Below are 14,954 nucleotides of genomic sequence, written 5' to 3' on the forward strand. Positions count from 1 at the left end.
TCCAGTTCCTGGTCCCCCATGACTTACCCCATTTAGAGTTTCAGAGACACAATAAGAAAGTAGGGATGAGGGACTGGGCTCTTTGATATTATTTAACATCATCTGTGTGGAATATTGTTTCCCCTCCTCTTGAAATGGCTAGGTCTAGTTTCTGCATGGCATGGTGACAACATAAAAATATGTTCTGTCTGAAATTTAATGACTTATTTGGCATAAGAAGTGGAGTATAAAACCTTAGTTTTATATTATTTCCAATTATAGTTCAGAAATTAGATTGAGTTGGTGACTGTAATGTCACCACTAGCTTATGCCAGTTTCTTTTTCCCTCCCAATTGTGTTATATTTGACTTGTTAGTTTCATCAGAGAATCTTGTCTTCCTGGGTTATATGTATTGACAGGTCTCATGCTACATTGCCTCCTTTTGGGGGGACCATATGTAATTGCCTTATTATGTATTACCTTGTTGCCTAACAATGACTCATCTTTTCTGAGCATATAATAATTTCTTGTTGACAAGTTACTTTTTCTGTTTTGTTTCCCCATCTAGTTCCTTCTGACCAAGGATACTTTCCCAGTCTTATTTTGAACTAGGGTCCATAGTAAATAAGATGAGATTAATACTGAAATCAGAATAACTGCACATTTCCTAATCCTCAGAGGGAACTGAAAACAGAGATACGGGATATAGATAGCTTACCTCTTGTGGTTTCCTGTTTCCTGTTTGTATGGATAAATAGTTTTGGATGGTGAAGTGATAACATGTTTTTTGGGGTATGGATCCATTTGTTTAAATTAAAAAAAATTTTTTTTAATCTTTATTTTTGAGAGAGAGGGAGGGAGGGAGGGACAGAGAGAGAGGGAGACACAGAATCTGAATCAGGCTCCAGGCTCTGAGCTATCAGTGCAGAGCCTGACACGGGGCTCGAACTCACAAACTGCGAGATCATGACCTGAGGTAAAGTCCCTTAACTGACAGAGCCACCCAGGCACCCCACCATTTGTTTAAATTTTTGATTTAAATTTTATTTAAATTTTAATGATTTCTTAAGCATGCCAATTTCTAATTTTTAGGTATTATTTCTTCACTACTCTAAAACAGGCTGATTCCTCATGAATGACTTCAATCTGATTCCTTTATGGGACATTCCTGTGAGGCTACAGCATGGAAAGAGACGAATACTCCTTTTTTTTTTCACTCTTGTGCAGGGTCTGTGGCATGCAAAAGTGTGAAGCATATTTTTCCCCTAATTTATGTTTTGGTTCTCTTTTTCTTCTGCCATCCTGCGGATACTCTACAGCTGGATTATTTTAGTCATTCCTTAAGCCAATCCCATGCTTCCCTGCCTGTTTTGTTCCTGCTATTTCTGCCTAAAGTGTTCAAATCCTGCTCATCCTTCACAGCCTCACGTAAATATTTGGTCCTTGCTGTAAGATGATTTCCTTAATCGCTTTCGTCTTACCTTGTTGTACTTTTCTCTTCTGAATTCCCAGTGACAGAGTTATTTGGGTACTTTCCCTCTCTCTTCCTAGATTCTGACACTCCAGTGTAAAAACAGTATTGTTAATCTTTTTTCTCACTGCGCTTAGCATTGCTTTTAAAATACTGTCCCACATAAATATAACCATGAGAATTTTAAAAATTGAATTAATTATGAAACACATAGAAAGCAAGTGCCATTTTAACTAAGTTGAAGTTAAGAGCTATGTTTTGTGGCTTAGGGGCTAAAGGTCTATGACATTTGGCCCTCTCTTCCTTTTCCTCTAAGATCCTATAGCTAGAGTGTAGTGCTGTTAGAGCATCACAGGCCAGGAAGAGTCTTCCTGGTGCTCACTGTTTTCTTCAGAAAAGATCATAAACAAGTGGTCTCAGACATAAGTGTATCCACCTTGTTTTCAGGAAACCTCTAAGCAAGGAGACTTTTATAACTTTTCTTGGTAACTCAAGCTGTCACAAACCTTAGAATAATCTAAAATACTAAAACAACAATCTTATGTCATTTTCTCTTATCAAACTTTAGCTGGAGATGTCATTTGTTTGGGTCTTTGTGTTTTCATCACACTTGCTAGCATATGCATTCCTTGTTGAATCAGTGGGATAGTGCAGTAGCCTCTCCGTTGATAACAGCGAGTCCTGGACCTTCTGCTTCCACCCATGATAGAATAATGTGACTTGATTTCTCCCCAAATCATTGTGTCAGTTTTTGCTGATAAAAGCTGCAGGGGTTCCCTGTGAATTTTCAGATGAAAATACCTCAAATACATGTAAATCATTACTTTTGAAAAAGGGAGTTTAATTTGTGATGCATGCAAACAGTACTTTGGAGGAATTGTGTGTGTGTGTGTGTGTGTGTGTGTGTGTGTGTGTGTGTGTAAATGTCATAAAAGTTGCTTCTTGTATCTTTGGTTAGTTAATATTATATGTGCTTCTATTTTTGGAATCCTCTGTCAAATAACTTATTTATGTTTTCTTAGCTTTTTATTTCATTACTGGTAAAAATGTTATATTTATTGATACAAATAGTCTTTTTCTTTCGAAATGATCACCTCTCATTTTTAAAATATATATGAGATCATTACACTGGTGTTATTTTCCTGACTCTAAAGAAAGGAACTTTTAAATAAATTAGTTATTGTCTTCTGTGTTATTGAACATGTGGTCAGTTGTCATGTTCATGCATCCAGATGATCAAAGTCTGAACTTCTGTTTAATTCTTCCCTGCTGTTAGGCTACCCTGTCATGATCAAGGCCTCAGCAGGTGGTGGTGGGAAAGGCATGCGAATCGCCTGGGATGATGAAGAGACCAGGTGAGGTGCTGTCCAAAATCTACTTTTGATGAAAATTGCAGTTACTGGAGTTTTATTAAACTGACAAGTAAACAGATACCAAAAGTGTAATGGAATAATTACAATAACCAGATAATTTTTACTCTTTTAGATGGGAAAAAATGGAGATTATGCAGAAAACTTTCTTGTTTATATGTTGATGATGATTGTTCTGTTAGAGAAAGGTTCTTACTTTTTTATGCATTAACAAAGGAGGATTGTCTTTTTGTTTTTATATTATATTTTAAAAATTATAGTCATGATTCTGTTTTTTAGGCAAAAGCTACTAACATTTGATGTATATTCTGAGTGTGGTCAGAAGATTTGAAGCAAATATATTTAAAGGCAGTTATGATTTCATTCGTGCATTAGTCAGTGTGTACTTTCTATAGCTTGTCTATAAAAATGGTGAACTACTTCAATAATTCTATGCTGTGGAATATATTTCTTCTGAATTTGAAACTACTAAATGTCCTTTATATACAGTGCACTCTGTTGTAAATGTAGACCAGTTTCTTATTAGTAGTTTCAGAAATCAAAAGTAACTTTTAAAACCAAATTTTAAAAATCCAATGCATTGATGACATCGTGGTGATTAAAAAATAACTTTTTGGGAAAACTGCATAGTACAAACAGGTTTTAGGCGCTTCTATGTAGGTTTGTGTTTTTATGGATTTTCGGATATGGCAGAAGAGATTTATGTCATTTTTTTTTGGAGGGTTGGAGGGGATAAACAATGACTTAATTATTGTCTTATGTTGCTTTTTGGTGCCCTTTTTCTACCCAGAAGTAATGTGGTCTTCCAGGTCGTTCTGCTTTCTTCAGTTCCTTTGCTTTTCCTTTCCTCCCCACTCCCCCATATCTCTCAAAAACAGAAGTCTGGAGCAGTCGTCGTGAAAGTTGTTCACTACAAACCTAATTCAGAAATTAGGTTCTAAAGTGTACAAGCAAGGTAAAAATTTCCTCAAGGCAATATATTATTACCCTTTAAAATCTTTTGGGAAAACACCAGGTTGCAGACTTGCACAGATGATTTTACCTCTAAAGGAAAATTATCTCAGGACACCATTGTTTCTTTGGTTGAGCATCAGAGAAAGTAATTAGTTGTGTTGTGGCGTTATAAGAGATAACATATACTGCTCTTTAAACCCCAGTCTTGGGGCGCCTGGGTGGCAGTTGGTTAAGCATCTGACTTTGGCTCAGATCATGATCTCGAGATTTATGGGTTCGGGCCCCGTGTCGGGCTCTGTGCTGACAGCTCAGAGCCTGACTGTAAGAATAAACTCATTGCATGGAGTGACAATATTGGTTGAGGATCTGTGTGATAGGCACTGTTTTAGTAGTGTTCCAGGAATACAGACAAAATAATCCTTTCCTCTATGCAGTTTATATACTAGATCTGGAGTTCTTAACCTTTGAGTTCCCAGCCCCAGGAAATTGAGGAGAGGTTTATGCATCTGAATGAGGGAAAAAAAGGACCTATTTCTTCACTAGCTTCTAGTTGGGATTTAGTGTTTCCTCCAATATAGGCAACAGACTTACAATAGTGGTAATATCTATGAAACTTTGTACCACTTTGGAAGTCACATGTTATCACATTACAGTTGTTGAAGATATCTCTGAGTAACAGTGATTATTATTAGATTTGTTGTTGGAGCTTATTATTATAAAGAACCCCATACATTGTATCCCAAATTTGTTCTTAAAAATATTTTGATGCCTGTAGTTCAATATAATTTGTTTCGTGTGCAGTCCTATGCATTTTCTTTCTTGCACTTTTGGCCTTGTTTTCACAAGAAGTTCATGTGTTGCATGATTATGCAAAAGAGGTATATAGCATAAATCCAGACAGTAGGAGACACCACTGTGGCCATCTTTGGAAAAGACAATCTGCTGCAGCCTCTTGGTAGGAAAGAATGATGTAATAAAGATATAAAACACAACGGTTCTGTAAGAGATGTGTATTTTATAAACTAACTTTTTTCTCACTGTTTTGCCCTCTTGTATGGCACTTACATAGCAATTTCACTGAAAGCTTTAGCACTTACTTTTCATTATTCTTCTTGGGATCTCAGATTGCTTATCCATCATTTCTCCAGGGCTTACTGTTAGTAACATATTCTTTTATGGTGAAGATAACTCTTAAATTTCTAGGTATTGAGATTTGCTGTGCTATTAACCAATGGATTTTAATTTAGCATTCAGTATTTTCAGAAATCACTGTATCTATTCATATATTGGGCATCTTTTTGGGTAATAATTTAACCCATTAAATGGCACATTGGTTCAAAATATGTTGATAAAATTTATAAAAATATGTGCACCCATACTTTTCTATCTAAAATACTGCTCTCACTTTGATAAATCGTATCTGAAACTTTGTTGAGATTAATAAAAGTATGACACTATTTGGTTTGATAATACATGCTCTTTATTTTAAAAAGTTCCTCTGTATCCCCTGTTACTTTGGAAGAATCTGAACTACAGACAAATTGAGAGAACAGTCCAGAAAATATCCATGGGGTTTTCTTCTATAGTCACCAGTTGTTAATAGGCCACACTGCATCTACTCCTTGCCTTCTCCCTTCTTAAGGCAGAAATATTTTTTGCATACGCGATAAAAATTTTAGCCTTCTTTGGAAGGAAAATCTGATAGCCATTAATTGCTTTATTATTTTATCCAGAGGAGTGTCTTCCTCTTGTAACATCTTTCCTTCGTGGTTTTAGGGAAGTAGCATTTATGGCTTGTCTTAGAATCTTGGAACATCTGAAAGATTAAAAAAAAATAGTGTTGTTATTGTATATTAAATTGGGAGAATCATGAAGGCTGTTGAAAGTAGACTCAGATATTTTCATAATAACCTCTGGCTTTCTTTTCCCTATCCACGTTTCAATGAAATACGGCATGACTGGAAAATTGATCATGTCTGCATTGTGGAATACCCCTGCTAGATTTCGAGGACTGTGAGGGCAGTTTCTGCTTTATTTTTGTATTCCTGTCACCTAAATATGCACCAGGCACATGGTTTCATGATTAGTAAAAATGTATTGAGTGAATGTGTAACTTAGGTATAACAAATGATGTTTTTAATGCAGTTTCCATGAGTTCCAAAATATCCCCGTGATGCTTTCAAATGTGACAATTTATTTGGGTGATTTTGATTTTCACCTTTAGTATTCTTGGTTTAAATGCAAGATGTAAGCTCTGAGTCGTTACAGCAAAGACAAACTGTAAAGTGCCTTGTTTTTCTTTCTGAATCCTCATGTCCCATCTAATAAAAAGTTGGTCATATGGTATTGAAAACAATAATTCATTGTGCTTTAGTTTCTTTGAGCTTTGCAGTCTCCTGAGATCTAAAAACTCCATTCCCCTAAATCAAAGAAGTAATAGAGTACTAAGAAAACCTGATACCTTTTCCCTCAGAACTCTGAGAAATAGGAATTGTTGCAATATGTTTTGAATTTATCTTCTAGTCATTGTTTACTTTCAATGTTGTATTTTTTTAAGCACAAAAACAAAAGTGGTATTTATTTCTAATATTGCCAGATGGAGTGTTTGCAAATTAAAAGATTGGAATAATTTTAATACTGTATTTAAGTACAGATACTTAATTTGAAGATTAATAAACTATTAATAATGTATAAAAAGAATTAAACTTTATATTCTGAATATATCAGTGAATGGAAAATAATATACTCATTTAGTTTTAGGTAAGCAAGTGTGAGTTTTTAATAGACCGAATGAGCCCAAGTGTATGAATTTAGTGAGCATATTTTAATTCTAATGATTTAAATGATTACAGCTTGGGAATAAAACATGTAAAGCGATAATCCTATCCATACTTTGTATTTTCAAAAATTGTACTTTCCTAAGTATTAATTTTGAACAAGTCCAGAAATGACTAAGCTGTCATGACCTGTATGGGTGTGTAGAGGGCAATTATATTTAAATAAAGGTGTGCATTTAAACTATCATGAAATGTTCTTGAGGATCCTCCTGTTCTGTGTTCATTTTCACAGAGTATTTTGCTGTAGTTTTGCCCCAGTTGTGCCGTTGGTCAGTTTGACCCTTTGCATTTTTGTGTGTATATTCTGACTCTTGAATCAAATGGACATGCATTTTTGTATTTTTTAATAATAGAATTAAGGTACATTGGGTTGAGGAAATGGAATTTTATGTGATTTGTGTGGTTTATTAAAAATACCTGATTTTTCACAGTGAACTAGGTATTGGTATTCCTATGTCATTATAAAATCTAGGATCAGGGAAATTAAATCACTGACCGCACGTCACAGAGCTGGTGAGTGTAAGACTTGCAGCTCACCGCAAGTCAATTTAGATACTTGTGCATTAAGTGAATTTTTCTTTGCTTTGTTCATAAGTAAGCCACGATAAATATTTAATTGCTTTGTTTTCTTTTAGATTGAGGGCTGTGTTTGTTTTGTTAGTTTGACTGTTCTTCCTTTTTAAAAATTTTTTCCAGGGATGGTTTTCGATTTTCATCTCAAGAAGCTGCTTCTAGTTTTGGTGATGATAGACTACTAATAGAAAAATTTATTGATAACCCTCGTCATATAGAAATCCAGGTTGGTACATTTTAAAATGTTTTCTAATTATTATGACTTCAAAATAACATCATTTATTCCTATTGGAAACACATCCTTTCTTCCATTTAGAATGATTGTGAATCGTTCTGGTATGTTTCCATAACTTCAAAATAGAGAATGTATATAAATTGATCACTTCCCTTTGGAATTGGGTATACTTTTTGTCAGAGTGCCAGAATGTTGGTCAACAGAGGGGATGATATAAAAATCCCATAGGAACAAGCAGTCCCAAGATGGACCAGGCTGAATACATTGTGCCCAGAGGCTCATTAGCCCTCTTCTGAGACTGGCCATTTCAGAGCTGTTTTTGTTTTGTTTTGTTTTGTTTTTTAAGTGCTTCATCTGGATTCCTATTATTTCAGTTCACCAAATGTCTGCGTGGCTGGCCCACTGAGACAGGCATTCTTCTAGGAGCTGGTGGTAGAGAGATGAGTAAATGATTTCTTCTACTCAGGTTAAGATTTTAATCCAACTGCTAAAGTGGTTGTGGGGAGTATGGATTTCAGCAGGACAAACTGGGTTTTCTGAAATGGCACACAGAGGATGATAATGTGTCCTGAATTGTCATTTTTGTCAGAATTGTCTTCATTCTATTTTACACATTAGGGCTATGAATTGAATTAAAATTGATAAAACATAAATATCAAATTTGAAATCATACTGAAATTTAGGTTATTATTTTCCTCATTTCAGTGTGAATAGAGAACCAGAAAACTAATAGGTTATTTGCTGCCCTTGCCCCTTCTGATGGGGCATAGTAAAAGTCCTAGATTTTGTCATTGTGGTTTTGTTAAGTTTAATTTCCGTTTTACATAGATATTATTTATGAGTAGAAAATCTTCATCTAGATCCTCAAATTTTCCAGAATGGGAAAAATGTGCAAACATACATAATCAGTTAGTAGTTAAACAATTTTTTTTTAATGTTTATTTTTGAGAGAGAGAGAGAGAGGGACAGAGCATGGACAGGGGAGGGGCAGAGAGAGAGGAAGACACAGAATCTGAAGCAGGCTCCAGGCCCTGAGCTGTTGGCACAGAGCTCAATGCTGGGCTTGAACCCACGACCCACGAGATCATGACCTGAGCCAAAGTCAGACGCTTAACCGACTGAGCCACCCATGCACCCCATCAGTTAGTTTTAAAACGTCGAATATAGTGTATTTATTTCTGAAGTTAGCAGGATTTTTTGTTGTTGGTTTTTTGTTTTTAGATATTATAAATTGAGATAACATAGTTCTTCAGTAAAGTCCACAAATCTTGTGTACGCTTCAATAAAATTCTTGTGCACACATGGAAACCTGTATAGCAACCATCCAGATAGATAGAGAGATGGATGGATGGATAGATAGATAGATAGATAGATAGATATAAGATGTATAGCACATTTCTGTGACATTAGAAGATTTCTTCATACCACTTCCCAGCCAATCCCTGCATTTCACTACCAAAGTGCCTGCTGTTCTGACCTCTAACACCACAGATTATTTTTGTCCTTAAACTTCATATAAATGAAATTATACAATATATATTGGTTATACGTACTTGGCTTCTTTCACACAATATCATATCTTTGAGATTCTTCCATGAGGCTGTATGTTATTTATTCATTCTAAGAAATTGTTCTGCAGGGGCACCTGAGTGGCCCAGTTGGCCAAGCGTCTGACTCTTGATTTCGGTTCAGGTCATGATCCCAGGGTCGTGGGATCAAGCCCTGCATCAGGCTCCATGCTGAGTGTGGAGCTTAAGATTCTCTCTCTGCCCCTCTCTCTCACTTGTACTCTCTCTCTTTCTAAAATAAAAAATAAATAAATCAGAATAAAAAAAATAAATTGCTCTGTGATATTTCATTGTTTGAATAACCTGTAATTTATCCATTTTCTTGTTGGTGGGTCTTCTGGTTGTTGTCAGCTTTTTAATGCTGAATAAATTGCTATGTCTTTTCATGGACATATATATTCTTTCAGATATACTGAGGAGAAATATTACTGGATTACATGGTAATGTTATGTTTAGTTCTGGTAAATACTGTAGTTGTCATATATTTGTATATATTTTTTATTTTTATACAAGTTTTTTTTAAGTGAGAGAGAGAGAGTCAGACAGACACAACAAGTGGGGCAGGGGCAGAGAGAGGAGGACAGAGGATCTGAAGTGGGCTCTGCGCTGACAGCAGCAAGTCTGACTTGGGGCGTGAACTTATGAACCATGAAGTCATAACCCGAGCCGAAGTTAGACGCTCAACTGACTGAGTCTTCCAGGCGCCCCATATATATTTTTAATAAGCTTTACTCCCAGTGGGGGGTTGGAACTCACAACCCTTACATCAAGAGTTGCGTGCTTCACCAGTTGAGTCAGCCAGGTGCCCCTGTCCTTTATATATTTTGGATATTAACCCCTTATTAGATATATCATTTGCAAATATTTTCTCTCATCAGTAGGTTGTCTTTTTGTCTTGTTGATGGTTTCCTTTGCTGTGTGAAAGCTTTTTATTTTGTGGTAGCCCCAATAGTTTATTTTTCCTTTTGTTTCCCTTGCCTTAGAGAACATATCTAGAAAAATGTTGCTGTGGCCGATGTCAGAGAAATTACTAGAATTTTTATGGTTTCATGTCTCACATTTCGGTCTTTAATTCATTTGGAGTTTATTTTTGTGTATGGTGTTAAAAAGTGGTCCATTTGCAGGGAGCCTGGGTGGCTCAGTTTTCACCTCAGGTCATGATCTCATGATTTGTGAGATTGAGCCCCACATCAGGCTCTGTGCTTACGGTGTGGAGCCTGCTTGGGATTCTCTCGCTGCCCCTCCCTAGCTCACGTGCCCTTGCTCTCTCTCACTCTCTCTCAAAATAAACTTAAAAAAAAAAAAAGTGATCTAGTTTCATTCTTTTACATATAGCTGTCCAGTTTTCACAACACCATTAACTGAAGACACTGTCTTTTCCCCATCATATATTCTTGCCTCCTTTGTCATAGATTAACTGACATAAAATCATGGGTTTATTTCTGGGCACTCTGGTCAGTTCTGTTGATCTATGTGTTTGTTTTTGTGCCGGTACCACACTATTTTGATTACTGTTTGTAGTATATCTTGAAATCTGGGATGGTGATACCTTTAAGCTTTGTTGTTCTTAAAATTGCTTTGACTACAAATTTTAGGATTATTTGCTTTTAGTCTGTGAAGAATGTTGTTGGTATTTTGGTAGGGATTACATTAAATTTGTAGATGGCTTTGGGTACTATGGATATCTTAACAATATTCTTCCAGTCCATGAGCATGGAATAGCTTCACATTTGTTTGCGACATCTTCAGTTTCTTTCATCAGCATTTCATAGTTTCCAGAGTAAAGATCTTTCATCTTCTTGGTTATTTTATTCCTAAGTATTGTATTCTTTTTAGTGCAATTATAAATGGAATTGTTTTCTTAATTTCTCTTTCTGCTACTTCATTATTATCATATGGAAATGTGGCTGATTTCTCTATATTGATTTTGTATCCTGCACCTTTACTGAATACATTTATTACTCCTAGTAGTGTTTTTGGTGGAGTCTTTAGAGTTTTCTATGTATAGTATCATGTGTCTGCAAATAGTGACATTTTAACTTCTTCCTTACCAGTTTGGATGCCTTTCATTGCCTGACTGCTGTGGCTAGGACTTACAGTATTTTGTTGACTAAACGAGGCAAGAATGGGCATCCTTGTCTTGTTTTTGATTTTGAGAAAAGTTCTTAATTTTTCACCATTGAGTATGGTGTTAGCTGTGGATTTTTTGCATCTGGCCTTTATTATGCTGATGTACGTTCCCTCTAAACCCACCTGAAGAGTTTTTATCATGAATGGATGTTGAATTTTGTCATGCTTTTTCTGTATCTGCTGAGATGATCATATGATTTTTTTTCATTTTGTTAATGTGGTTATCACATTGATTAATTTGTGAATATTGAACCATCCTTGCATCCCTGGAATAAATTCCACTTGCTCATGGTGAATGGTTCTTTTAATATATTGTTGAATGTGAAGGCCATCTTTGGATATGAGCTACCACAACCCATTCTTCAGGCCCTAATGATCATGTCCTTCCATAAGTAGAATATAAACATCTTCCTTTCAAGACCAGAATCTCTTTTTCAAACTTGGCCCTGCTATGGATGAGACTTCTTGTGTACAGTTCATTAAAAGCAGTTCTCCTGATGCAGAGACCTCTGTATTTAAAGACAGTTTGATGCCTCCTTGTCAAGCTTGCAATGGTGGGAGGAAAGGCTATGACACTGCAATAAGTAGCCCCATTCAACAAGGTTAAAAAAAAAAAAAAAACTAGGCACACAGTATTTATTGGCTGTTACTTTTTTTTTTTTTTTTTGAGAAAGATACAGAGAGAGACCAAGTGGGGGAGGGGTAGAGCGAGAAGGAGACAGAATCTCAAGCAGGCTCCATGCTGTCAGCACAGAACCCCATGCTGGACTCAAACTTACTAACCATGAGATCATGACCTGAGCTGAAACCGAGTCTGATTCTTAACTAATTGAGCCACTCAGGTGCCCCAGCTCTTATTTAGTATTTGAAAACCAGCAGTTGAAGTAGAGAGCTCTCATAGGAGATTTTTTGTTGTTGTAATTCTTAGTGAGAGATGATGGCAACTTGGGCCAGGGTGTTGGTATTGGAGGTGAGGAAATGTGATTGAATTCTGGATACTCTGTGAAGGTAGACTAGATTTTCTAAAAGATCAGATGTGATGTATAAGAAAAAGTGTAAGACATCAAAGATGGCTTTAGGGTTTGGGCCTGAGGAATTAGAAGACTGGGACTATCTTTTACTGAGGAAGGAAAAACTATGAGAGATGCATGTTTTGGGGAGGAAATCAGGGTGTGATGTTGGATAAATCACAGTTGAGATATCAAAGTGTAGGTACTAAGTAGACTGTTGGATATTTAAGTCTGTAATTTAGGGGAGATACTTAGGCTGTCCTTCCTGTAAGATCTTACAGGCAAAATTAATTCCCCCTTCTTTGTATTCCCCATCTGTCACTTATTTGTGCTATTAGAATACCATTTATTTTATCTTTGTCTGACTTTTCCAATAGACCAAGAAGTCCTTGAAGGCAGTTAGTAGGTCTTATTCACGTTTGGTTCCAACAACCAGGCCGATGTCTTTCACATTACCAATACTCTATAAAGCTTTGTCAAGTTGTGTTAAGTAATTATATATCTACATCAGCCTTTATTTTCATTAGCCATGGCATATAATCTAGGTGATAATTTTAAACATAGGTGAAAGTGTTTTAAATAGGTAACAGTAATTACTTAAATAGGTAACAGAGATGTTGCTCTATCTGATCTGTGCTTGGAAGTTTTTTATTTTCCTCAATTTGCGTTTATATGAGGTGATTTGTGCACGCTATAAGGGACATTCAATGAAAAGTGAGCATTCCTTTCACCCTTGTCTCCAAGTCCCCTGGTTTCTGTCCCTAGAAGCAGGCACTGTTAACTGTTTTTTTGAATATCCTGCCATGGACTGTGAAGTATAGATATGTATGTCGCTTACATGCATATAGATATGTATGAAGCACTTTTCAGTAGGCAGTATTTCTGGGAGATTTTTCCACATTGAGTACCTGAGCATTGGTAAAGGGCTATATTAAAAGTTTTTTTTTTTTTTTTTTAAATCATGATGGGGGGCAACTGGCTGGCTCAGTCAGTGGAGCATGCAATTCTTGATCTCAGGGCCCTGAGTTCGAGCCCCACATTAGGTGTAGAGATTACATTTAAAAAAAAAAATTCATGATGGATTTAAGGATTAACTTCCCTTACAAGCACTTTTTATTTAGATTGTCGGGTCACTTAGTTTCTTCATTTATTTAGTGGAATAAATCCTTGTCAAATTATTTTTGTTGAATGCTTAGGAAATGGCAAGACTTTATAAAAAGAACCAGGAGACTACACAGACTTCAGGGAAAAATAGATGTGATTCTATATATGAATCTAATCTGTTATAGTTAGAAATATTTCTGAGAATTCTTGGTTATGGCTTAATTTCTTGGACGCAAGGTCTGCTTTCACTCCCTTGTCAACTAGAATGAAAAGAAGTAGAATAAATTTAGTGTTAAACTATTTTTCAGGTATGCTTCATGCAGCCAGCCACCTTTGAGTCTTAAAAATCAAATTCCAAATTTTTTGACATTTAATTACTGCAGTGTTTTCCTTTGCTTGGATCATTCTTAAGATTTAGATAGGTTTTATTCCTAAAACTTAAGTTTGCATTCATATGTTAACTACTCATTTCATAGTTTGTTATACTTGCTGTAACCATGATCTTTTTTGATTTTATATTTTCAGCAGTCATATAAAATATTAAGATGATGTTATCTGCTATTTATAATGCGTAAGGAAACAGTGACTTGCCCAGAGAAGTGAGTTAAAATTGTTGCCTAGCCTAAGCCTTCTAGAGTAGCTTTTACTTCTGTGACCTTAACATATGCATTCAATAATAGTTATCTACTTCTTAATCATGAAAATATATTAATCTGTTCCTAAAAGCAAGCATTCTGTCCAAAAATATTAACCAAGAGCATGTTTTAGGGTTACCAGATTTAGCTGATAAGATACATATTAAATTTGAATTTCAGATAAACTGGTTTTTGTTTTGAAGTGAAGGTACGTCCTAGTAAGTATTTGGGACCTATTTTCTTTAAGATTTTTGGTTGTTTATTTAAAATTCAAATTCAACTGGGTATCCTGTTATTTTATCTGGCAGTTCCAGCTCATTTTTCAGTATTACAAATGGGAAAAATCATAATGTGTTACATGGTAACCCCAGACTTTTTATCACTTTCTATAACAAAAAAAAGCACATAAAAACATCCGTATATAAATAACAGACTACATATTGGATGTAAATAAGATAGCATTTCTTGACCAACAGGTATTTAATGATGTTAAAAACAAACCGATGTTTGTGATAACAGTCATGGTTTTCCTAAAGCATCACTGATACCTGGAACATATATTCCCCTTTGTTGACACTCAGTTTCCTTCACAAAATTTGTACAATTGATGTGGTATTTCCCCTAGTACATTGGAAATGTAACATGAGAATTTTTTCCTCAAGTCTTTTAAAACATTTTAGTGAGTTTTGGGGGTTGTAAATAGTTTTCCTCTATTAACATCAACCAAAAGAGAAACATATTTGAGAGGCACATGTGTTCTGTGAGGTGTGCTTGGTAAAAACCAATGGTTGTTGCATGGTGAAAACATTAATTGGGCACATACTCTATAGGTTTGGCAGTATAATTTTTCAAGCAGTGTACTCTGTCAGGTTTTAGGTGATAAACATGGGAATGCTTTGTGGCTCAATGAAAGAGAATGCTCAATTCAGCGAAGAAATCAGAAAGTGGTGGAGGAAGCACCCAGGTAAGAGTTTCTCTCAGTGAGCATTTATAACAGACTGATTTTGTTTCTTACATTCCTTTCCCATTTTACTGGCTAAAATTGCTTTAATTGCAGTTTGGTAGACATGGTATGATTCTATTGATG

The 14,954-nt window shown here is 35.6% G+C and overlaps 1 protein-coding gene across 5 annotated transcripts in view; it reads left to right on the forward strand.

Annotated features, from left to right (window-relative positions):
- PCCA (propionyl-CoA carboxylase subunit alpha) overlaps positions 1 to 14,954 on the forward strand; it is a 483,211-nt gene that overhangs the window by 223,415 nt on the left and 244,842 nt on the right. For all 5 annotated transcript variants that reach the window (XM_049647162.1, XM_049647163.1, XM_049647160.1 and 2 more), the window contains 3 exons: positions 2,728 to 2,806; positions 7,309 to 7,411; positions 14,737 to 14,831. In XM_049647162.1, the coding sequence (XP_049503119.1) occupies positions 2,728 to 2,806; positions 7,309 to 7,411; positions 14,737 to 14,831 (277 nt within the window). The remainder of the gene's footprint in view (positions 1 to 2,727; positions 2,807 to 7,308; positions 7,412 to 14,736; positions 14,832 to 14,954) is intronic.

The sequence above is a fragment of the Panthera uncia genome, assembly GCF_023721935.1.
Source record: "Panthera uncia isolate 11264 chromosome A1 unlocalized genomic scaffold, Puncia_PCG_1.0 HiC_scaffold_16, whole genome shotgun sequence".
In the NCBI taxonomy this organism is placed as follows: Eukaryota; Metazoa; Chordata; class Mammalia; order Carnivora; family Felidae; genus Panthera; species Panthera uncia.